Raw genomic sequence first — 26,950 nt, 5'->3', positions numbered from 1 at the left:
TACTAAATTTAGACACCATTTGATTACAAATAAAATTTTAAAATTATAAAAATAAATGTATTTCATTGTACAATTAATAAATTATAACCTGTAGCTGCAACCATGAAGACTTTTAAGGATGTTATTTAAATGAATATTGAGGATTTTGGTAAAAGGATTTAAATTTTATAGCAAAACAAATACTAAAGAACTTCAAAATTGACCTCTCTTCACATTTTAATATTTACATTATTTTCTATTTTATGAAAAAACCACAAAATTTCATAACAAAATAGGAGAATAACAATGGCTAATACAGCTGTATGATTATCTTTGAAGTAGTTATTCAGAGTTCAGCACATAGACAAAAAGATTCTGTATTACAAAGAAGAAACAAACACCTTATAGCAAGTTTTAATATTTACATTTTTTGAGATCCTGTAATTGTCAAATGTTAGGGAACAACTAGAAAAAAATATTATATCTATAAAGGGCCTTATATTAATCTGAGAAAAGCCGTTTATTGCAAACCTACAGCCAACATCATATTACACAGGGAAACACTGAAAGCCTTCCCTCTAAAATCAGGAATAAGACAAGGATGTCCACTATCATCACTCCTATGGACTCAAAATATTAGCCAGAGAAATCAGACAAAAAAGAAATAAAAAGGAAAGAAGTCAAATTATCATTATTTGCAGATGACATGGTACTCTATATAGAAGACCCAAAAAATTCAATCAAAAGACTCTGAGAATTAATAACCAAATTCAGGAGTGTAGCAGGATACAAAACTAACACAAAAATCAATAGTGTTTCTGTACACAAAGAACTCACTGAAAAAGAAATTAGGTAAACAATATCATTCACAACAGCATCAAGAAAAATGAAATACTTAGGAATTAACTAAGGAAGTAAAAGACCTCTGCAACAAAACGCACAGTACTCTGAAAAAGAAGGTTGCAGAGGACATCATAAAATGGGAATCCCCTGTTCCGTGATAGGCAGAACTAATATAGTCAAAATGGCCATACTTCTCATACTGATATACATATTTAATACAATCTCAATCAAAATACCAACAGCATTCCTCACAAAACTAAAGAAAACAGTCCTAAAACACATATGGAACCAGAAGAGAACCAGAAGAGCAAAAGTAATCTTGGGCAACAAGAATATATAACAATGTCAAACTTTAAGTTATATTACAAAGACATAGTGATAGAAACAGCATGGTATTAGCACAAAAACAGACACAGTGGAACAGAAGAGGATGCAGAAACAACTCCAGGCACATTCAGCTATCTAATCTTTGATAAATGGGCCCAAAACATACAGTGTAGAAAAGATAGCCTCTTTAATAAATGGTGCTGGGAAAATTGATGATCCACAATGTAAAGATTGAATCTAGACTCATATACCTCACCATGTACCAAACTAAAATTAAAATAGATCAAAGAGCTGAATGTTAAAACAAAAATACTTGATCTGCTGGAAGACAAAATAGGTAAAACTTTGAAGACATTGGTATAAGCAAGGACTTACTGAACTGAACCCTAATGGCACAAGAAATAACATCTAGAGTCAACAAATGTGATCATATCCAATTAAAAAGCTTCTGCATAGCAAAGAAAACAACCAAGTGAAAAAACATCCTATAGAATGGGGAAAAATTGCCAACTTTTCCTTAGACAGAGGACTAATATCTAGAATATAAAAGGAAATTTAAAAATTAAACCCCTCAATAAAAGACCCAATCAAATGAGCAACTGAAATGAAGACAATTCTCAAAAGAAGTTCAAATGGCCAATAAATACATGAAAAACTGTTCAATGTCGCTGGCCATTATAGAAATGCAAATAAAAATAACACTGAGATTTCATATTACCCCAAAAAGAATGGCTATCATCAAGAAATCAAATAATACCAAATGCTGGTGAGGCTGTAGGAAAAAAAGAACACTTCCTCATTGTTGGTGGGAATGTAAACTAGTACAACCCTATGAAAATCAGCATGGATATTTCTCATAAAATAAAAACTAGAAATTGCATTTGACTGAGCTATTCTCCTTCTAGTTGTCTCCCCTAAAGGATTAAAGACATCATATTACAGTGGTCCATGCATAGCAATGTTTACAGCAACACAATTTATAATAGCTAAATCTTAGAAGTGGCCTATGTTCATCAACAGATGAACAAATAAAGAAAAGTGGCTATTTATACATAAAGAAGTACTACTCTTCCATAAAGGATAAATTTGAGGCATTTGTAGAAAAATAGATGCACCTTGAGATGATAATATTAAGTAAAATAAATCAAACACACAAACTTAAATGTCACCTGGTTTCTTTTATATGAGAAACCCAAAATATAAAGAGCAAAATAAAAGATAGATAATAGGAAATAAGGAGATAGATCTTTTGGAAATGAGAGGGGAAACAAAAGATGGAGTGAGGGAGAGAGATAGAAAATGAAATGGATGAAAAAAGATTTAAGAGTATTATTTACATGTATCAATTCCCTATTAGGAATGTAATCATTATGTATTGAAAATATGTTCTAATAAAAACATTAGAAATTGAAAGAAAAGTAGGACAGAGGATGTAGGGGTCCCCCACTCCTTAGTTCAAAAAAATTATTATATCTAAAATTTCACTGTTTCTGTGATTTAGTTTTAGTTATAATAATTTAATAACAATTATCAATGTTCTTTCAAATAGAGAATATTTTTCTAAAAATGTTTTTAGTGTTGTTTTCAGTTCCGAGGAGCCAAGTGCATACTAGCTACACCTCCAGCCCATGGAAATATATTTAGTATGGCCAACTTCTTAGCCTTTTTCTTTTTGTTGTTTCACTTTTCCCACAAGTGATATAAGCTCTAATGATGTAGATACAAGATATTTCAGTTTTTCTTTCCTACAAATTTCCTATTTGACTTTTATAATATCTTAACCAAATAACCCTAAAAGGTTTATTACAAATTTCTATTATATGGATGGTATTGAAATGTAGTATACGGTATGTGTTAAGTGCAAACACAGGCTTTTTTACCCCTTCTGTTACTGGGTAAGTCCTTCTCAAAGTGGCTTGCCAAATAAATATTACCAGATTTTGGATTGCTTGCCTCTTCTGGATTTAGATTCCAGATCCTTCTCATCTCAAACAAAGAATTGAAAGAAATTAGCAAAAAGCAATAGCAAAATTTATTTGAAAAAAGAAAAAGTGAACTGGCTCTGCAGAGTGAACTTGGGTCAAATAAAAGAGGAAAAAGCAAGATAAAGGTGCACCCTGGAGAACGCAGGAAAAGTTATCTTGAGAAAAGCCACAATAGCAAGCTCTTCTTGACATCTGCATCCTTTTATATTTTCCAAATCTTGAGAAAACCTGTGAGAACTTCTACATACAGGTCCTGTGAGGCAGTGGTTGGGTCCTGCACCTTAGTTGACATCGGGTATAGGCCATCCTATTGAAAACCTGCTCAAGTTCTCACAAGTCCATGTGCATGGGTGTAGGTACTGTTCTGTGCATGTCTTTTAGGATCTTGTAATTAATAGGTCATGCCTACTTCCCCACCCAACTTTGCCATGTCCTAATCTCCTATCTCATTTCTCCCTGAGAGACACAAATCCCCATAATTCCTTATGGGGTGCTGAGGTAGTGGAGGACTCTATCTTCTACATCTTCTTCAAGCTAGAAGAATCTGTAGACCCTACCTAATGGTGATTACATGCTCTCCATCTACCTGAGAAGCTGTGGGTCACTGGTTGGGTTGAAGAAATAAAAACATGTCAGAAAATGAGAAAAGAGTTAATGACCATTGGCCTTTACTATTGGCCCAAATAGGAGCAGGTCAGATTTCCATGCTTCCTGTAGCAGCACTGGAGTCTTCCTTTTTGAAGAATTATCAAGTCTTCCATAGGCTCACAGCAGCAGCTTTCTCCTTTTGGGTGATTTTTTTTTTCAGACAGTTCACATGGGACTAGCTTCATTCTAGAAAGATAAATCCAATTATCCCTGCCACCTTTACTGCAGTGGATATGGCAAGAATCACTTATAAAATGTCCTTCCATTTTGGTTTTTGTTGGTCAATGACTCTCTCCTCTCTCCAAGTTTTTATAAGTACTACTGTCCAAGATGGACAGTAGGTGGTCCCCCCTGGGACAGTAGCTGGCAGGACCCTGTTTCCATACATTTAGATAACCTATTGTACTTGGGCCAGATTAATGAGCTACTGTGAGTCTCAAGTCTTGCGGTCTCTGTGTCTACTATCATACCAGTGGATAGAAATGGCCTCCCACATAACATTTCAAATGAGCTCAAACATAGCCCAGGTTTGAGCATGTTATGAACCCTCATGAGCACTATTGGCAGCAATTGGAGCCAGGACTCAGATGTCAAAGTTTTGCCAGAGTTCACTTTAGGGTCTGTTTGGCTCTCTCTACCTTTCCAGAATATTGAGGCCCACTTCCCATGTAGAATTTTGATAGCTTGTCACTGTGTTCCTTGAGGAAGGACCAGAACAGCTCCTTGGGAACTAGGAATAAGGTTAAGTCCTTGAGGTGCTTTAGGTCTGTCCTTTTGTCTTCCCTATCAGCCTTCTGATTTCCCAAGAAGACTTCAGACATATCTTTTTGGTGCCTATTACATTGTGCGATGGCAACCTGCCTGGGAAGATGGACTGCCTATAGGAGTTGTAGAATTTCCTGCTTGTGCTCTATAGATGATTGACAAGGCCACTTCCATCAGTGAATCACACGTCCTTAGCATTTTGGAGGGGCAGGTCACTGATATCCTGCCTGCTTGAATAGGTTTAGGAGATCACTTGTTCACAAGAGGGCTAACTTCTGGGCCTATAGGCAACAAAGAAGCAGGGTTAATAGTAGTGCAAGCTTTTATAAAAACTCAGGTGTGTCTAAGAGCATGGTTTGTTACTTAGTGAGCTGTTCCCCTATTGACCACAAGTAACCTCTTGTCTCCAAAATAGTTTTGACCTGATGGAGAATCAGGACCTCTAGTATATGTACCAAAGTTAACTTTGCAGCTTCTTTTGTTAGTACAGCTGCAAGGAATCTCTGCTTTGGGGTCCTCTCAATCCAAACTATGGCTATAGATCCTGAGGAGTGTTTTCTAGAGAAGTAAGACAAAACACAATGAAATAATTGAATTGGCTTACCCATGAAGTCCAAGATTACCCAGGGTTCCTCAGAGGAGATAGTGATGTCATTGGACAGGGACATTTCAGGTTTCCCTGGGCCTCTTTCAGTAAGTTTTGACTGGTCTACACCCTGCCTGAGAGGAGGGATAGTTAAACTTCCAGGGCCATGAGTCAACCACATTGGCTGCTTCACACTTGGGCCAGGCCTAGGCAGTGACTTGCTGAAGTCACGTGCCCAGTTTGCAGCATTCTTACACTTGAAACAGGAACCTCAGTTGTCCCTGGGTTTTCCCTTAGATGATTTGGGTAAGTTTAAAACATTGCCAATTGTGACAGGTATATAATCTTAGTCTTTTTCTTTTGTCCCTTATCTGGATCCAGATTGTTGAATACAGAAAAGGCCATGCCCAGAAACTGGGCCATAGGTGTCTTTGGCCCCTCTGAAGATTTTGTAGTCTATGTTGAATATTTAGGGCTGATTGACAGGTGAAATGATGTTGCACTAGTGCTTTGCCCTCCCTATAAGATGACTTTATATTAGTATATTTATGAAAGACTCAATATACCTCTTTACCTCCCTGGGAAGAGCAGCTAGCATATGAGATATCATTCTTTGTCCATAACTAGTATTATAGTCCCAGTTTAGTTCTGTTGAAGGGAGAATAAACTTTCCAGGGTGGTTTCCTTTGCTTTTTAAAGCATGTTGTTCATGTGCATAGTTCCTAGCCTGGTGCAGAATTATTTGTCTTTCATCTAGGGTACAGCAAGTGGCTTAGATGAATTGGACATATCGCTATGATAAATCAAAAACAAGAGTCAGGTCAAAGTCTGAAACTCATCTTCAAACTTACTAGAGTCCTCTGACAGTTGGCCTATTTGTTCTTTGTACTGCCAGACATCAGCAACTGGAAAAGAGACCTGCACTGAAGTATTCTCTCCCACCTCTGAGACTTCTCTCAGCAGCAGGCTAAGTTGTGAATTAGAGTTGTAAGAAGCGCTACTTCAGATTTGAACTGCAGGGCTGACAACTGTCTGAGATACATGATGAGGGGGCTAAAGAATACTGGGCTCCCCTAGGGCACTAAGCTGTAATGGATTTCCTAAGTCACTTGGAGGGGATGAACTTGATTTATTGGTCTGGGGACTATAAGGAAGAGGTCAAGAAAATCTTTCAGGCCCATCAAACAGATGGAACCCACATTCCTCTGAGAGATAAGTGGGGGTCTCAGGACAGGGTCATCCAGAATACCTTTCTCTTCCTTGGGGACCACTCTAAACACCATGGTTTCTGAGCATTCCCTTTGATAAAGGGTCATAAAAGACTGATCATAAGGCATTTCATTTCACCTTGTATGTTTTAGGCAGAAATGCTGTAACTAGAGAATAGTATTATGATTTAAAGTGCCATCCATACACATCTCTCGCCACCTCCCAATTTGTACTGAAACCAAACCATATTCAAAAGCAGATGAGCTTTTCCTGTTTTAAATTTTCAGGATCAAACCTTTCTCATTCATAAAGAATACACCCTAGTGGCAATGAAATGGCAGTGAAATCCACATAGTGGCAAAGTCCTAGAGGTTTCCCATTGATTTGGCTTGAGGCTATAGAGAGAAGGAGATAACTAGGTCTTAACTCCTTAGGATGGTGTCCCACACAGAAGGAAGAGACCCAAGGGTTCCACAAGACCTTCCTTGTGACACAGACTAGCCAGACAGATATCTCTGTCCAAGTGATGTCAGCATCATTAAACACAGAAGAAAGCCCCCTGGGGACTTTTGTCTCTATATTTGGACCTATTAATTCATTAGGGAGAAGGGGGCAAAGCCACTCATTGGCCTTACCTTGTCCTTTACCTCCCATAAAGTAAGGATGGAACTATGCCAAACAAAGTTCCCTCAGCCACTTAGTTGAATCCTGTGATGGTCCAGCTTGTATTTCAAATCCCCTGATGATTACTTAACCATAACTGAGCCAACTGAGTAAACTGTCTAGTGTATTTACTCCAATAGTGAAAAGGCTAAGAACTTTTGTATACTTAGAGTCTCTTTACTTAAATTTTAAAGGCTATTTGTTCCACTCAGGTCATCAGGCATAGAGTTTTAAATTATCTGCACTTAAGGAAGAAATTCAGCCAATAGACTATAGCCTCAGGAGGGATTTAAAACAGAGGAGGTGGGTAAGCTAAAGCTGGCTTGAACAGGCCATGCCTCTGCCCTGCTTCTGCCAAAGCCTTGGTATTTCTTTTCAAAGTGGACAAATTTTTCTCTTCCGTGTGGGGAAGAGACACAGTGTCAATTAAAATAATTCAAAATGAAAAGAGGTTCCTCTCTCTTGTTTTCCAAAATCAGAGGCTTAGCTCATAAGGCCAGTTAGGAAATAAAAAAAGAAAGAAAAAGATGGTGGCAGTTGACATAAATACATGTCTAGCCACATAATTCTATGCAGGCTCTAAGGGTGCCCAGGGTGGGGAACCCTTAATCTTAGGATCACAACAAAGCTGAGAAAAAAAAAAAAATTTACAAAACCAGGGTAAGCAAAGACCAGGTTAATTTCAAAAGGAGGTGGGGCAAACAAACAACACAGACCAAGAAATAAAAGCCATTTACAAAATTGGGGTAAGTGAGGACCAGGTTAATTTACAGAAAGAGTAGCAAAGTAAACAAACAAACATGCAGACAAGGACCTGCAGAGTGAATGCAAGCAGCTAGATAGAAAAAAGCCCACATTTCCTTCCCCTATCCACATAGCCAGGACAGGAAGCCCCTCCTCAGCATCTTGAGAAGAGTCCCTCAGAGGGACTCTTAGGGGAGAGAGGGAAAAAAAGATGAAAGAAGGAAAGAAAGAAAGAAAGAAAGAAAGAAAGAAAGAAAGAAAGAAAGAAAGAAAGAAAGAAAGAAAGAAAGAAAGAGAGAGGGAGAGAGAGAAAGAGGAAGGAAGAAAGAAAGAGAGAGAGAAAGAGAGACAGAGAAAGAGAGAAAGGAAGGAAGGGAGAAAAAAGGGAAAAGAAAAGAAAGAAAGAGAAAGGAGAGGAGAGGAAAGGAAAGGAACGAAAGAAAGGAAAGAAGCAAAAAAGCCTCTCAGAGAGAAAAAAAAATTGTGCACATTATAGGTCTTACCTTGGTCTCCAGTACCTGAGCTTTAGTCTTGACTGGCTACATCAAAATGTAATCGGGTAGCTCCTTCTAAAAGTGGCTTGTCAAATAAACATTACTGAAGCCAAGTGTTGTGGTACGCATCTGTAATCCCAGCACTCGGGAGGCTGAGGTGGGAGAATTGCCATGAGTTCAAGGCCAGCCCGAACTACATAGCAAGACCCTGTCTCAAAAAATAAAGTGTTACTGGGTTATAGGTTGCTCATCTCTCCTTCTAGAGGTAGATTCCAGGTTCTTCTCATCTCAGAGAATTGAAAGAAATGAACAAAAAGCAGCAGCAAAGTTTATTGAAAAAGTAAAACTGAAGAGTGAGAAAGTGAGCTCTGTAGAGTGGGCCAAATAAAAGAGGAAAAAGCAAGAAAATGGCATACCCTGGAGTACACAGGATGTGCTATCATGATAGCAAGCTCTTCTTGGTGTCTGTGTCCTTTTACACTGTCCAAATCTCAAGGAAACCCATGAGAATGTATTCACATGGGTCCTGAGAATCAGTGCTGGGACCCCAACCTCAAGCTGAAGTCAGATATAGGGCATCCTATTAAAAACCTTCTCAAGTTCTCACAAGTCCACATGCAGGGATTTGGAAATTGTTCTGCACATGTGTTCTGAGATCTTGTAATTAACAGGTCTTACAGCCAGTTTTGTCAAACCCTAATCTCCTATCTCTCTTCTATTTAAAACTAAAAACAACTTTTTGGACAACCATTCCTGCAAAGAATAATAATTTTTTAAAAATCAGTTAACTTTCTTTCTTAAAATTAACACTATTTTACCCTTGGTTTTGAATTTGAAAAGTTTATAAGACAAATATAATTAGGAAGGAAGTTCCCCTGCCGCCATCCCAAGCTCCTAGGGCAGAGAAGCAGAGCGGGTCCCAGAACCTGGAAGGAAGCTCCCCCACTGCCATCCCAATCTCCTAGGGCAGAGAAGGTGAGCCGGTCCCAGAACCTGGAAGGAAGCTCCCCTGCCACCATCCCAAGCTCCTAGGGCAGAAAAGCTGAGCCAGTCCCAGCACCCAGAAGGAAGCTCCCCTGCTGCCATCCCAAGCTCCTTGGGCAGAGAAGCTGAGCCACACGGGTGCCAGAAGAACCCCCAGCTGCCCCTGTGGAAATGAGAAGACAAGTAAACAAGTCTCAAAAACAGACTTCTGGATCACCTACAGCAACCCCAAAGGGAAATGAGATGGAACAATCTGATACTCAACCACCTGGACTCTCTGAACTGGCAACAAAAGAGGATCTGGGAAAAAAGAAATCAGAAATAATTACTCAGATAACAGCAAAGATTTTGCTCATGGTGCAAGACATGATTAATAAATCTAGAGAGGACACAGATAAAAAAATAGAGGATCTGAGGAATATGATGGAATCTCAACATAGAAAACAAATGGAATCCATAAAACAGATGCAAACAGATTTCCAGGAGATTAAAAACTCCATCAAAAGTCTGTGCAGCAGAATGAACCAATGTGAGGATAGAATTTCAGATATAGAAGAAAAGATTGCAATTAGTGACCAGGAAAAGAAAAATTGCTTTAAAACTGTAAAGGAACATGAGAAATCAATCCAGCAGCTGCTAGACAATGCAAAGAAGAATAACATAAGACTGATTGGAGTCAGTGAAGAAACAGGAGAGAGTGCAGATGACATAAAAAAACTGTTCACAGAAGTGATGGCAGAAAACTTCCCAAGGAGGGGAAAAGAACTTGACATACAGATAAGTGAGGCATATAGGACTCCAGCTAGGCTTGATCAAAAAAAAATCTACACATAGGCATATAATAGTTAGGATTCCAGAAATCCAACAGAAGAACAAAATTCTACAAGCAGTGAGAGAAATGAAACAAATCACATACAAAGGAAAGCCCATCAGAATCATAGCAGACTTCTCAATGCAAACCAGCAAGACAAGAGCTTGGAGTGATGTATTTCAAGCCCTAAAGGAAAACAGCTTCCAAGCCAGATTGATGTACCCTGCAAAACTATCTTTCAAAATTGATGGAGAAATAAGATACTTTCATGACAAAGAGCACCTCAGGAACTTCATGAATACCAAACCAGCACTCCAAAAAATTTTAGACAATACCCTAGGAAAAGACAATGAGGATCACAACCCCAGGAAACCCAGGAGAATGAATCCATTGGGCGTGACAAATTAAACGCAAAGGGGGAGAATCCTACAAAAAGAAAAAATCATGACAAGGCTTTTAAAACTTTTGACTTCATCTCCCTAATGAGTGTATAGTTCAATCTTATTATTGTACTGATTAGTATTTTTCTGATTCTAGATTTGCACACCATTCCTTGTGCTATACTGGCTATTTATCATCCTCTCATGTCTACTTTTTAATTGGGTTGTCTATTAATGAGGTCTTAGAATTCTTTATATATTTTGGTCAGAGGTAATATGCATTGTAAATATGGTCTGTTTAAGGACAACTTTTCATTTTAATGATGTCATTTAAAGTTCTAAATTTTGATGGAATCTCATTTATCATTTTTTTTTCTTTTATACATCATGTCTTTTGTATACTAGGTAGTTCTTGCCTACCCTGAATTCATAAGCATTTTCCCTTATAATTTCTTCTTAAAATTTTTTATTTTTAGGCTTTGTTATTTAGGTTCATAGATCCCTTCAAGTTATTTTCATGTATGGAGAAAAAGGGTTGAGGTTAATTTTTTATATATGGATACCAGGTGTTCTAGTGCCATTTGCTGAAAACACTATCTCTTCCTCAGCTCTTGAATTGAGTTTATATTCTATAAAATGCTAATGTTAAATAATCTTTCAAAACTCAATAATCTTTCAAAAGTGTGGTTCTATTTCTATATTCTCTGTTTTATTCAAATGATCTATATGTCTTTTCTTATACCAACACTGCCTTGATTACTGTAGCTTTAGAAGAAGTCTTCAAATTAGGTACTAAATGTCTTCCAACACTGTTTTTGTTTTTTTAAACTTTTCTAGGTCCTTTGTACTCCTACATAACTTTTAAATTTCAATATCCAATTCTTCATTTATAGCAAGTATACACAGACCTGAATTTTTATATATACCTTGTGTTTTCTAATCCTGCTAAATTCAAATACAAGTTCTAGGGGCTCCTAGAGATTTCTTAGTATTTTCTCTGTAGATGATCATTTCATCTACATATAAAGATTTTGCTTCTACCTTGCCAATCCTATCCTAATTGTGTCATTTTATTGCCAGACTATTTTGGTGGGGACTAGGTTTCAAAGTTTAATGGACAGATAAAGAGTAAGCATATCTGCCCTTGTTCCCCACCTTAAGGAGAAAGCATTGTATCTTCTCCATTCATATAAGGCATTCTCACTGGAAATATGGAGTACATGTCTTTAATCTGTTGAGAAGGTTCTGTTCTAGTTCTGGTCTCTTGATAGCTTTTACCATGAACAGCTGTAGAATGTAGTCCAATACTTTTTCTCCAACTAGTGACAGGATCATATGGCTTTTTCCTTTCCTCTGTTAAAATGATGACTTTTGGGGGTGGATCATCCAATGCTGAACCAACACTGCCATCCCTATAACAAAACTACTTTCTACATCCTGCCAGATCTGACTTCTAATAGTTTGTTTTGTTAAACAAATTTCTATCTATGTTCATACTTTTTTCTTCTATTATCTTTATCCAGTTTTAAGATTAGCACAATGTTGAGTTCCTAAAATGAGGGGAGAAGTGTTCCTTCTTTTTTCTGCTTTAATTGTTTGATATAATTTATCAGTTAAAATGTATATGAGCCTGCTGTTGTCATGTAGGTAGGTTTTCAAGCTAGGAATATACTTTCTTTAATAGGTGCTATTCAAATTTTATATTTCCTCCAGAGTTAGTTTCATTAATTTGTCTTCCAAGGTACTTCTTAGAAGTTGTCAAATTTATTTCAAAAAAGATTTTTGAAATATACTTTCTATATCCTTTTAAATTCTGTATAATCTGTGGTAATGTCTCCTAGATCTTGATATTATAATTTAAAAAATGTATATTTGATATTGTGTAACAGGAAGAAAAGGTCTAAAGGAGCAGGGGAAGTGGGAGGGGTAGGGGAAAGGAAAAAAGGGAAAAGAAAAAACATGAGAAAAGGAAAAAAATGGAAACAAAGTCTTTGCAAATAGGGAAGGGTGGAGGGGGTGAAGGGAGGGCAAGGGAAGGGGGAAAAAAACAGAACCAAGAAACTCATGTAATGGTACAAGATCCCAATGATGAATGTAACTGTATTTTATACCTAAAATGTACCAATAAACTTAATGGGGGGGAAAAAAGACAAATATAATTAGTTTTTGTCAATTAAATGGTTTCAGTCAAAGTCAGATATAATTTTTCTGAAGGTAAGCTTTTCATGTGTAATTTAAATAAAGGTTATGTATTTACTTCAGTTAACATTATCCTGTATATTAAAATGTATTAATGCTGTTGAATATAAATCAACTAAAACTATAGGACAAAGCAATATTAATGAAATTATAGCCTAAAATGCAATTTACAAAACAGTTCAAAAATGCCACTTTTTTATTGAGTGGCATGTAGATAATTATTATTATATTCATATATTCATTTTATAATCACTCTAATATGCCTATAAATATATCTTAATTTTGTCATTTGAAACTAAAAATAAATTTTTCTCCTTAATATGAAACCTATGCCCTTTTTTTTTAACCTAGTAACTTTATTCTGGGTAGAATATGTGAGAGTCACATGAATTTTATTTTCAAATGAAATGAGATAATTTCTTTTCTTGTTCCTGTTGCATCTTAAAAGATTCTTTTGCACAAGTGTAAGAAGGTGAAAATGGCAGCCTTGCTATCTTGCTTGAAAATCTGATAATGATTTCAATTTAATTATTATGATTCTAATTTAAAGGACTAAAGATCTATAACAAAATTGTTCATGGGTCACCTTTGGTCATGCTACATCATCTTTTTGCAGAGCTTCAAGTGACCACTTTTGGAACCTTAGTGTTTCATAGAACCCATTTTAGAAACTCTGCTTTAAGGACTTGGATAATGAATACTAGGATAATGTGAGCCTCTACACATAATTATTAATATAATTATGTATTTTTTACAACTTACAACTATATATCACCTCATCATGTTGTCTATAAAGTATGTTATTCATTAGGATACACTGCCTATACAGTTAGGAAACATGGCTTAAAAGAAAAATAAAATATTTAAAAGAGGAATATGGGTATGCCAAATGAAACCAATTAGAGCAAAATTCAATGAGACAGAAAGTTCCATAGTCAATAGAACTGACTGACATAAACAAAGCACTCTTTGACACAAATAGGCCTAAATTTAGGAGTGGGGCATATGGGTGAATTTTAGAGGCCTTGAACTAAGGGAGAAAATAGTCTTGAAAGTCCTTCAGAGACTGTTTGAGAGAAAATTAATTGAAGGATGGGAAGAATTTAGAAGTAGACAGGCAAGTACAGACATTGTAATAATCTATGTAAATGCAAATGAGACCCAGACAAGAATGGTGGCAACAGAAATGAAAAAATGAGATGGGCATGAGAAACATGATTTTAGACTTAATGATAGAGCAGATCAACCCAACAATGGGCAGATCTTTAGTGATGATTATGATATTTCCATTCTCAGAAATAATTGAAATGTAGACTTAGTGACATATTTTGGAAGTCCTGTTAGGCTGAATTATTTTCTAAGACTGCCTAGTCAGTCATCTTTCCTGGCTTTGTACTCTGGCACTATTAGTGTTATGTCATGCAGGAATGTAGACCCAACAGTCTCAGATCTCTCATTTTTCCAGAAAAGTTAGAAATCAGCTACTCTGTGGAGTTTTCTCATATTAAACATCAGTAACTAAATTTTTGTTAACAAATAAATGGCATTGTGGATGTGATATGATTGCCAGCTTGCAACATTTGTCTGGAATTCTGTGTACTGCATTTAAAAACAAAAAACCTGTGCTAGGAGTCAAGCATAGTGTTTTGTACCTGCCAAGAAAGCACACTATCAATGAGCTATACCTCTAACCCCTTATGTGCTGCTTTCTAAAATCACCTTGAACTGCACCCTAGACCAAAAGATAATCCCTCTTTGAAGCCTATCTGTGTGACTCTGTGTTAGCAGGAAGTTTATAGAAAGACTTTTTATAGTAGCTAATATTTTCTCTTTGCACTAACATTGATTTAAAAGTTAAAAGCCTTTCTCTGCTTCTTCCCAGCCAGGTCTCTAGATAAACTTTATAACTTTGCTGATTGCTCTGGACTCCACCTGATATTTGCTCTAAATGCACTGCGTCGTAATCCCAATAACTCCTGGAACAGTTCTAGTGCTCTGAGTCTGTTGAAGTACAGTGCCAGCAAAAAGTACAACATTTCTTGGGAACTTGGAAATGGTAAGTAAGGATATTATTTCCTCTAAATTGACAAGGTAAGGGGGAAGGTTAAAATGGCTTGGGATAGTCTGTCAGGTCATCTCTAATCCATTGCCCCAGAACACATTTGGGATGTTTGGCCACAGAACTAACTCCCCACATGGTAAAAGATCATATAGTGAAATCCAGTAGGCTTAGTGAATCCACATTATTGGCATTTGTAATTATCAGTAGATACCTCTTGGTAAATATATGGAAAATGTCACAAAATGGAGAAAGTGTAGTGATTTATGACGAACAAATTGAGGTTAAGCCAGACACAACCTCTCTGTACAGCCCAAGCTTCATTGTATAATGTGTTTTCTATGAAACACTGGTCCTGCAAGATGATCTTTCTAAAATAATAACTTGGAAGAGCTCTGGTCAAATAAATTGCAGGGATGCTATATGGTATATGAGCCTTATGAAGGTTCAAAGTGCACATTACTATATAAAAAAACAGAGATTCTGCTTCAAAGAAATCTGTTCAAAAATTTTCAACTTGCCATTTCTTTTTTTTTAACTGTTTTTTAAAAATTTCATTTTATTGGTACAATTTAGGTATACAGTATAATGACATTCATCATTGGAAATTTGCACCTTTACATAATTTCTCATGGTTCTTATATTTCCCCCTTCCCCTGCCCTCCCTTCAACCCCTCCATCCTTCCCTATTTACAAAGACTTTGTTTACATTTTTTCATTTTCTCATATTAATTCCATTCCCTTCTTTCCTTTCCACTACCCCTCCCACTTCCCCTTCCCCTTTGCCCCTTTTCTTCCTATTTCACATTATCTATTATAACATTTAGCCCTTATTTACACTTTCAGTTTCTCACACTAGAGAAACTATTTGGTATTTACACATGTGTGTCCTATTTATTCCACATAAGAGTATGGCCTCAATGTATATTCATCTAAATATAAATGTCTCTAATTTCTCATTTTTTATGGCTGAGTAGTACTCCATTTTATTAAAAAAACACATTTTCTTTATCCAGTCTCCAGTTGATGGGTATTTGGGTTACTTCCAAGTTTTAGCTATTACAAATTGTGCTGCTATGAACATGGGTACACATATATAACTGTGGTATGATTCTTTTAATTCTTTTGGTAAGATACCCAGCAGGGGAATAGCGGGGTCAAATGGGACTTCCAGTCCTAGTTCTTTGAGGTATCTTCATACTGATTTCCACAGTGGTTGCACCAGTTTACACTCGCACCAGCAGTGGAGCAGTGTTCCTCTTTCTCCATAGACCAGCCAGCATTTGTTATTGGTTGATTTCATGATAGCAGCCATTCTTTCTGGGGTGAGGTAGAATCTCAGCATCCTTTTCATTTGCATCTCTTGAATGTGATGTTTAACACTTTTTCATATGTTCATTTGTTATTTCAACTTCTTTGTCTGAGAAATGTCTGTTCATTTCAGATGCCCATTTTCAGTTTGGGTCTTCAAATATGGGAGGTCTGATTTTTTTAAGTTCTTTATAGATTCTAGATAGTAGACCTTTGTCTGAGGAACATCAGGTGAAGATTTTCTCCTACATTGTGGGTTGTCTCTTAACATTGTTGGTGGTTTCTCTTGCTGGGAAGAAGCTTTTTAATAAGAAGAGATCCCACTTGTTGATAGTTTTTCCTAGTTCACAGGCAACTGAGGTTTTGTTCATAAAATCTTTTCCTACAACAATGTCTTCGAGAGTTCTACCTACCCTCTGTTCCAGGTGATTCAGTGTTTCTATTTTAATATTTAAATCCTTAACCCATTTCGATTTTAGTTTAGTGCAGGTGAGAGATATAGGTCTAGTTTTAATCTTTGGCAAGGTGAAACCCAATTTTTCCAGCACCATTTATTAAAGAGGCTATCTTTCCTCCAGTGAGGGTATTTGGCTCCTTTATCGAAGATGAGATGACTGAATGTGTCTGGAGTTATTTCTTCATCTTCTAATCTGTTCCACTGGTCCTCAGGTTTGTTTCTTTGCCAGCACTATGCTCTTTTTATCACAGTAGCTTTCTAGTATAGTTTCAAGTTGGGGATTGTGATACCCCCTGCCATGTCTCTGTTACCTAAAATTGGTTCTGCTCTTCTGGGTCTCTTCTTGTTCCAAGTGAATTTTTGAATTGTTTGCTCAAGGTCCATAAAGTATGCTGCTGGGATTTCAATTGGAATTGCATTGAATCTATAGAGCAGTTTTGGAAGTATGGCCATTTTCACTGTATTGATCCTTCCTACCCAGGAGCAGGGAATGTCTTTCCATTTTCTGATATTGTCTTCAATCTCTCTTTTCAGAGTGGTATAGTTTTCAGAGAAGAGGTCTTTGATTTCTTTCATTAGGTTGATTCCTATGTATTTCAGTTTTTTGAATGCTATTGTGAAAGAAATTGTTTGCCCTATTTCTCTCTCAGTGAGTCTATTGTTCGTGTAGTAGAAAGCTACTGATTTTTGGGTGTTGACCTTGTATCCAGCTACTCTACTGAATTTAGTTATTAAGTGTAGAAGACTTTTGGTGGTGTTCTTGGGGTCTTCTATGTAGAGTATCATGTCATCTGCAAATAATGACTATTTGACTGATTCATTTCCTATTTTTATTCTTTTTATTTCTTTCTCTTGTCTAGTTTCCCTGGCTAATGTTTTCAAAACTATATTGAACAGGAGTGGTGATAGTGGACATCCTTGTCTGGTTCCTGATTTTTAGTGTGAAGGATTTCATTTTTTGACCATTTAATATGATACTGGCTGTTGGTTTTTCATAGATAACTTTTATCAGATTGAGATAGAGACCATCTATTCCACTTTTATGTAGGGTTTTTATCATAAATGTGTGCTGAATTTTCTCAAATGCATTTTCTACATCTATAGAGATAATCATATGATTTTTGTCCTTGGATCTATTGATATAGTGTATGACATTGATTGATTTGCATGTGTTAAACCATCCTTGCATCCCTGGGATGAATCCCACTTGGTCTTCTTGATGATCTTCTGCATTCTATTTGCCAGTATCTTATTAAGGATTTTTGCATCTATGTTCATGAGTGAGATTGACCTATAGTTCTCTTTTTCGGTTGGGTCTTTCTCTGCTTTGGGGATCAAGGTGATGCTTGCTTCCAGGAATGAATTTGGGAGTATTGCTTCCCTTTCAATTTCATTGAAGAGTTTAAACAGTAGTGGCAGCAGTTCCTCTCTAAATGTCTTGTAGAACTCAGCAGTGAAGCCATTAGGCCCCGGGCTTTTCTTAGTTGGTAAGTTTTTAATTGCATTTTCAATTTCATTGACTGATATTGGGTCATTTAGAATTTTTAGGTTTTCTTCGTTCAACTTTGGTGATTCATATGTATCTAGGAATCTGTCCATTTCTTCTGTGTTTTCCATCTTATTGGCGTATAGGTTCTGGAAGTAGGTATTGATGATCCTCTGGATTTCTGCTGAGTCTGTTGTAATTTCACCCTTTTCATTCCTAATTGCATGGATTTGGGCCTTTTCTTTCCTTTTTCTGAGAAGGTTGGCTAAGGGTTTTTCAATTTTGTTTATTCTTTTGCAGAACCAACTCTTGGCTTCATTGATTTTTTTGTATCTTTCTCTTAGTTTCCATTGAATTGATTTCTGCTCTGATCTTTATAATTTCTTCCCTTGTATGAGCTTTGGGTTTGTCTTGCTCTTCTTTTTCTAGAAGCTTGAGGTTCAGCATCAGGTTGTTTAATTGGGCACACTCTGTTTTCCTAATATGTGTATTCACTACTATGAATTTCCCTCCTAAGACTGCTTTCATTGTGTCCCATAGATTCTGATATGTTGTATTGGCATTTTTATTTCATTGAAGGAACTGTCTGATTTTTTTCTTTAATGTCCTCTGTGACCTGTTGGTTATTCAGAAGTGTGTTGTTCAATTTCCATGTGTTTTTGTAATTTTTGCCATTTCTTTTGCTTTTGATCTCCAATTTCATCACACTATGTTCTGATATTATACAGGGGATAACTTCAATTCCTTTATACTTACTTAAACAAATTCTATGAGTGAGTTTGTGGTCTATTTTGGAGAATGACCATGTGCGGCTGAGAAGAATGTGTATTCTGATTTTGTGGGGTGGAAGACTCTGTAAACATCTGTTAAGTTCATTTGTTCAAGAGTTCGATTGAGTTCTGGTATTTCATCACTTATATTTTTTCTAGTTGATGTATTTATGACAGTGGGGTATTGAGGTCCCCCACTACTATTATATTAGGGTATACATGACTTTTCATGTCCATTAGTATTTGTTTTATATAGTTGGGTGCTCTAGCGTTTGGTGCATAGATATTTATGTTTGTCATCTCTTCCTGTTGGATTTTTCCCTTTACAAGGATGTAGTGTCCTTCTTCATCTCTCTTGAATCAGTGTTGGTTTGAAATCCACTTGATCTGCAAAGAGGATAGCTACCCCTGCTTTTTTTTTAGATTCTCATCATATGGAGTATTGTTTTCTACCCTTTAACTTTCAGTCTATGAGTTTCTTTTTGAATTAAGTGTGTGTCTTGTATGCAGCATATTGTTGGATTTTGCTTCTTGACCCATTCTGCCAGTCTATTTATTTTGATTGGTGAGTTGAGACCATGAACATTGATGGTTATAACTGGTATGTATTGAGTTATCATTGTCATTACTTTTTCTTTTTGTTGGATTCTCCCCATTTACAGGTAATTCCTTGTAGCACCCAATGGATTCATTCTTCTGGGCTTCCTGGGGTTGTGATCCTCATTGTCTGTTCCTAGGATGTTATTTAAAATTTTTTGGAGTGCTGGTTTGGTATTCATGAATTTCCTAAAGTGCTCTTTGTCATGAAAGTATCTTATTTCTCTATCAATTTTGAAAAATAGTTTTGTAGGGTACATCAACCTGGGTTGCAGGCTGTTTTCCTTTAGGGCTTGGAATATGTCACTCCAAGCTCTTCTTGCCTTGAGGGTTGGTGCTGAGAAGTCTGCTGTGATTCTGACGAGCTTTCCTTTGTATGTGATTTGTTTCTTTTCTCTAACTGCTTGTAGAACTTTGTTCTTCTGTTGGGTTTCTGGAATCTTAATAATTATATACCTATGTGTAGATTTTTTTTGATTAAGGCTATTTGGTGTCCTATATGCCTCACTTATCTGTATGTCAAGTTCTTTTCCCCTGCTTGGGAAGTTTTCTGCCACTACTTCTGTGAATAATTTTTTTGTGTCATCTGCACTCTCTCCTGTTTCTTCATTGACTCCAATCAGTCTTGTTATCCTTCTTTGCATTGTCTAGCAGCTGCTGGATTGATTTGTTGTGGTCCCTTACAATTGTGAAGCAATTTTTCTTTTTTGATCACTAATTGCAACCTTATCTTCTATATCAGAAATTCTGTCCTCATGTTGGCTCATTCTGCTGTGTAGACTTTCAATGGAGTGTTTAATCTCCTGAAAATCTGTTTGTATCTGTTGTATGGATTCCATTTGTTTCCTATGTTGGGATTCCATCATGTTCCCCAGCTCCTCTCTAGATTTATTAATCATGTCTTGCACTATGAGCGCTATCTCTGCTGTTATCTGAGAGATTATTTCTGATTTCATTTTTTCCAGCTCCGTTTTTGCTGCCGGTACAGGGAGTCGAGGTGGTTGAGCATCAGAATGTTCCATCTCCTTTCCCTTTGGGGTTGCTTTAGGTGACCTGAAAGTCTGGTTTTGAGACTTGTTTACATGTCTTCTCATTTCAATGGAGGGGTGCTGTTGGTGCCTGCGTGGCTCACCTCCTCTGCACTCAGAGCAGTGGAACGGCAGCCTGGAAGCCCCTTCCACTGGTTTGGGAGCAGTTAAATGGCAGCCCAGAAGCCCCTTCCTATGGGCTGGGAGTGGCAGAATAGCTAACTTACTCTTTCTTAAGTCATTTAACCAAGGCTAGTTTCAGGAGTGTGCAGTGTATGCAGTCACACAGACCCCCATGCTTATAAGAGACCAATGCTTGGTTTACTGCTCTGCTGTTGTCATCTTGAAATTCTTAGTAAATTTTTTAAAAGAAGATTTACTTATTTATTTATTTTTTTCTTAAATTCTTTTATTGGTACATTTTAGGTATACAATACGTTTACATTTATCATTGAGTGTTTGTACCTGTACATGATGTATCTTGGTTCTTAATTTTTTCCCCATTACCTGTGCTTCCTTCACCCCTTCCACCCTTCCCTATTTATGCAAATAAATTTGTTTTTATTTTTTTCTTTTCTCATAATTTTTCCTTTCCCTTCTTTCCTTTCCCCTTCCCCTCCCACTTCTTGTACCCCTTTGGACCTTTTCTTCCTATTTCAAATTATCAGTTATTCATCTTAATCATTTTAATCCTTATTTACACTTTCAGTTTCTCACACTAGAGAATCTATTTAGTATTTACACATGTGTATCCTGTTTATTTCACTTAAGAGTATAGCCTCAACATGCATCCATTTAGCTATAAATGTCTCTAGTTTCTCATTCTTTATGGCTGAGTAGTACTCCATTTTATAAAAAAACCACATCTTCTTTACTTAGTTTCCAGTTGATGGGCACTTGGGCTTTTTCCAAGCTTTAGCTATTACAAACTGTGCTGCTATAAACATGGATGGATGTATATTGCTGTGGTATGATTCTTTTAATTCTAAAAAGAGGATTTGTACTTTCATCTCACATGAAACCCTGAAAATCATGTAGTCTTTTCTTCTGTTCAATCAATGAACTCTGTGTGTGTGCATGTTCATGTTTGTGCATGTGTGTGTGGTATGTCTAAAAGCAACATCTATTATTATTATATTATTTATTTTCATAAAACAATAGTCCATGGCAGTCTGGATAAATGCTTCCTTAATGATGGCATTCTCTCAATGATATATAGTTATGTATGATATATATGTTATTCTTTTTTTTTTTTTTTTTTTTTTTTGGTACTGAGGATCGAACTCATGTCCTTGCGCTTGCACAGCAGGCAGTGAAACCACTAAGCTAAATCCCCGGCCCGATATATATGTTATTCTGAAGGTTCCCTGACTCTGTAATGTTGGGCATAGTTAAAATTAAGGATAGTAAAAATCTGAAAACTTTTTGATTCTCTACAGCTTGATTTACTTTTTGGTAAACCTTAGAACAAAACATCTGAATCTAATAAATGCAGTCTTCTCTGAAAATTATTGTTACAAATTGATTTCAATACTTTTATCTGTGGCCTTATAAATCTATAGCTAGCCCATATTTGTTCAGAGCATTATAGTTGTATCCACATGTGCACACACAATTGTGTTCACACATGTATTTATTGCATTCTGAAATCTAAAGCTTTCATAATAATATGGCAAAGTAAGAGGGGCTTATAAGAATAATTGCCCTGTTTTCTTATCAGTAGCCATTGATTGGTAAGTAACTTTTGTTTTCCTCCCTCTTATACTTTTTTCAGTACCAGGGGTAGAACTTGGGACCTTGCTCTTGCAAGGCAGCCACAGGTCCACTGAACTAAAGCCCTGGCAGCCCCTCTTACAGTTCTTTTCTCCCTTCCTCCCTTTGAATGGGAGAATTGTGGTTTTTTTACATTTTATTTTTTTTAAGTGTAAAATTCCATATGTTTTATCATATTCATGGAGTTATGTAGCCATCCTCACAATAAATTTCAGAACATATTAACACTTCCCAAGTAAATCTTTGTGTCTATTACCGGTCAATCCTTTTTTCCTCTCAACTGTAGGCAACCATTAATCTATCTTTTGTCTCTATGGGTTTTCCTAGTCTGGACATTTCTTTTCTTTTTTTTTTTTTTTTTTTGGTACTGGGGATTGAACTCAAGACCTTGAGCTTGCAAGGCAGGCACAGTGCCACTGAGCTAAATCCCCAGCCCTGGACATTTCTTTTCTATTTTGGAAAAATAAAACAAAATTTTATAACAATAACAAGAGATTAACAAGAGTAAATACACTGCATCATTATCTTCAAAGTAGTTACTCTGAGACACAAAATATTCTCTCTTGTAAAGAAGAAACAAGGAGATAATAGCATAAAACTTTCTTTTCAATGAATTGGAGAAACCAGTAGTATAAATGAAACAAATTAGCATATATCTTATATCACTTTTGAAATAATGAAATAAGTAATTTGAAGAATCATTTGAACTTCTCTCTACTTTCTATTTGTGTATCTTCTATTTTGTACTTTGTATATATATAAATAAAAGAGAAACCACACAATATTTAGGTTTGTGTGTCTGACTTACTTCACTTAACATTATGTTCTCAAGTTTCATCCATTTACAAACTCAGATGTTTCAGGAATATCTTTCTTTTTGGCACAGTAGTATTCCACTGTGTAAAAGTACCAAAATTTTATTAGCCATTCATCTGTCGATGTTTATGTCATGATGTTTATTTATATGTCGATGTCTATGCTGTTTCCAAGATCTAGTGTGTGCTGTTATATACATGGATATGTGTGTATTGCACTGATTTTAACTCTTTGGGGAAGATGCCTAGAAGGTGAATAACTGAGCCAAAAGGAATTTATATTTGTAGGGTTTTTTAGGAATCTTCACACTGATTTCCATAATGGTTGTACTAGTTTACACTCTCACCAACAATGTACAATAGTTCCTCCATGTCCTCACCAGCAATTGTTATTATTAGAATTTTTAGTGATAGCCATTCTTTCTGAAGTAAGATGGAATCTCAAAGTACTTTTAATTGACATTTCTCTAATAGCCAGTGATGTTGAACATTTTTCATGTATTTACTGGCATCTGTTTTTCTTCTGTGAAGTGTCTATTCATTTTGGTTTTCCATTTTTTAATGGGTCTTTTATCTGGACTGTCTATCTTTTTTGAATTTTTTATATGTATTTTGGATATTAGTCCTCTGAGTAATAGCTAGTAAAATTTTTTCCCATTCTGTAGGTTGTCTCTCCACTCTTTTGGGTGTTTGCTTTGCTGTGCAGAAGCTTTTTAATTTGATATAATCCCACTTGTTGATTCTTGGTGTTATTTTTGTGCCATTGGGGTTCTACTTAAAAAGTCCTGGACTCTGCTTCTGTCTTCAAGAGTTGTACCTATTATCTTCCAGGATATTAAGTGTTTCAGTTTTAAATTTTAATTCTTTGATCCAGTTTGATTTTAATTTAATACATGGTGAGATCTATGGGTCTAGACTCAATCTTCAGCATGTAGACATCTAATTCTCTCAGCACCATTTTAAAGATGCTATATTTCCTCTAGCATAAGTTTTTGGCCCCTTTGTTAAGGATCAAATAACTTTATGCCTGAGGTTTTTTCTAATTTTTATATTTTGTGTCATTGATACTCATGTCTCTTTCTGTTCCGGGACTATGTTGTTTTAATCACCATAGCCTTGTAGTACAGCTTCAAATCTGACATTGTGATGCCACCTGCTTTGCTTTTTGTAACCCAGGATTGCTTTTACTTTTCTGGGTCTCTTTTGGTGCCATATGAATTTTAGGATTGTTTTCTGTAGATCTGTGAGAAATGCCATTGGGATTGAATTACATCTGTGTATCAGTTTTGGAAATATAGGCATTTTTATTATATTTGTTTTTCCAATCCAGAAGCAGGGGATATCTTTCTATTTCTAATATCATCCTCAATTTCTTTTTATCAGAGTGAGATAATATTCATTGTATAAGTCTTTCATTTCCTTAGGTTAATTTGTGTTTCATTTTTCTTGCTATTGTGAAATTTTCTTTTTCAGTGACTTCATTATTAGTGTATAGGAATGCTATTGATTTCTGTGTGTTTATTTTTTATTCTGCTACACTACTGAAGTTGTTTAGTAATTCTAGGAGTCTTTTGATGGTGTTTGTTGGGTCTTGTCAGGAAAAGATCATGCCATCTGAAAATAATAATTTGATTTTGTCCTTTTCTGTACATATCCCTTTTATTTCTTTCTCTTGCCTTACTGTTCTGGCTAATATTTCAAAGACTATGTTGAACAGGAGTGGTGATAATAGACACCTTTGTCTTGTTTCTGATTTTCAAAGGAAGACTTTCATTTTACCCCATTTAATATTATATTGGCAGTAGGTTGGTCAAAAATGGCTTTTGTTAGATTGAGATAAGGTCCTTCTAAACCTGTTTTCTTCAGGATTTTTAAAACCATGAATGGATAGTGGATTTTTGTCTAAGGCTTTTTTTTTCATCTATTGAGATGATCATGTGATTTCTGCCCTTACTTCAGTAATTCATCAATAAATGATGATGAATTACACTTATTGATTTTTAAATTTTAAATCACTAGATTGAACCCTACTTGATCATTGTGTATGATATTTTTGATGATTTGTTGCATTCTGTTTGCCAGTATCTTAAGGATTTTTGCATTTATAATCATTAGAGAGATTAGCCTGTAGTTTTTTGTTGTTGTTTTGGGGATCTTTGTCTGGTTTGGGATCAGGATAATGTTAGTTTCCAAGAACAATTTTGGAGGTACTCCTCTCTTCTCAATTTTATTAAAGAGTATGAAACGTATTGGTGTTATATCTTCATCAGGTTCTTGTAGTACTTGACTGTGAATCCATCAGGTCCTGTGTTTTTCTTAGTTGGTAGTTTTTTTAATTACTGCTTTAAGTTCATTGCCTGTTTTTGGATTGTTCAAGTTTTTTAGGGATTCTTGGTTCAATTTTGGTGATTCATATGTGTCTAGGTATCTCTCTATTTCTTTTCAGTTCTCCAAATTTTTTGGCATATATATGTTTGTGAAGTAATTTTCTGGAATACTTTGTGATTCCACATTTTTCGTCTCTAATTGGATTGATTTGTATCTTTCCTTTTCTCTCTTTCATTTTGTAAGATTGGCTGAGCATTTGTCTATTTTTTTATTCTTTCAAAGACCTGACTCTTTGATTCATTGTATGTTTTTAGTTTCCATTTCATTGATTTCTGCTCTAATTTTTATAATTTCCTTCTTTGTACAGGCTGTGAATTTGGATTTTTTTTTTTTTAGGATGTTGAAGTGCATCACTAGGTTAATTATTTGGGCTTGTTCTGTTTTTCTGATGTGAATATTCACAGGTATAAACTTCCCACTTAGGACTGCTTTCATCTTGTCCCAGAAGTTCTCATGTGTTGTATTCACATTATTGTTTAATTCTGGAAACTGCCTTACTTCTTCCTTAATTTCCACTCTGTCCCACTGATCATTCAAGAGTGTGTTGTTTAATTTCCATATGTTTGTTTAGTTTCTTTTGCTATTGATTTCTAGTTTCATTGCACTGTGTTCTGACAATATGCATGCTAAAATTTGATTATTTTTCATTTACTTAGGCATGTTTTAATTAAGCTAGTATGTGGTCTATTTTGGAGAAAGTGCCATATGGGGCTGCAAAGAATATGTATTCTGTTGGTGGATGAAACATTCTTTATTAATCTATTATGTTTATTTTTTCTAGGTTTGGCTCAATCTATGATATTTCTTTGTTGATTATTTTTGTTTAGTTAATTTATTTTTGATATTGGAATACTGAAGTACCCCCAATAATTCTATTGATGTTTATCTGATCTTTTATGTTTATTAGTGTTTGTTTTATGAAGTTGGATGCACTGTCATTTGGTGCATATGTTTATAACTGCTACCTCTTTCTCTTGAATAGTTCTGTAGACCAATATGTAATGTCCTGCATCTCTTTTGTTCAACTTTGCCTTGAAAATTGTATAGCTATTCCAGCTTGTTGGAAATTCTTGTTGCGTGGAATACTGTTTTCCATCCTTTGACTTTTATTCTATGAATTTATTTTTGTATTAAGTGTGTTTGTTATATACAACATGCCATTAAAATTTGTTTCTGGATCCAATCTGCTAATCTGTGTCTTTTGATTGGTGTTTTGAGTCTATTTACATTGATGTTATAATTGATAGGTATTGACTTATTCCTGTCATTTTATTATTTTCCTGTTGCTATTTTGCTTTTTTTCCCTTCTACCTAATTGCTACATTTCTATTTGATGCATTCATTTTTGTCGGGAGCAATGCTACATAATTTTAGGGTAAAATCATTTGGTTAGCCTAGTTCTCCTGCCTACAGGCCAGCTATGGAATTCCGAGACATAATTGTATTTTGGCCTCCGGTCACAACTGAGACCTCAATGATCCGGTGATGCTGTCTGTGATTCTCCAGGACAAAAAACATCCTGGGAGCTGAAAACATCCTGGGATAAACAAACATCTACTCAGTTCCTCCTTGATATTGGACTGTTACATCTTATTTACACAGGATGTACTGAACTCTCTGCAAGTCATTCATTACATTTGTTTCCCCTG

The 26,950-nt window shown here is 35.8% G+C and overlaps 1 protein-coding gene across 2 annotated transcripts in view; it reads left to right on the top strand.

Moving 5' to 3' along the window:
- Hpse2 (heparanase 2 (inactive)) overlaps window positions 1–26,950 on the top strand; it is a 905,145-nt gene that overhangs the window by 565,947 nt on the left and 312,248 nt on the right. For both annotated transcript variants that reach the window (XM_087185109.1, XM_087185110.1), the window contains exon 4: window positions 14,500–14,673. In XM_087185109.1, the coding sequence (XP_087041235.1) occupies window positions 14,500–14,673 (174 nt within the window). The remainder of the gene's footprint in view (window positions 1–14,499; window positions 14,674–26,950) is intronic.

This window comes from Heterocephalus glaber, unplaced genomic scaffold (genome assembly GCF_053883595.1).
Source record: "Heterocephalus glaber isolate CG9 unplaced genomic scaffold, H.glaber_assembly_v1.0 deba00001497, whole genome shotgun sequence".
NCBI lineage: Eukaryota > Metazoa > Chordata > Mammalia > Rodentia > Bathyergidae > Heterocephalus > Heterocephalus glaber.
Note: the sequence above shows the minus strand (reverse complement) of the source record. Positions and strands in the feature narration are given on the sequence as shown.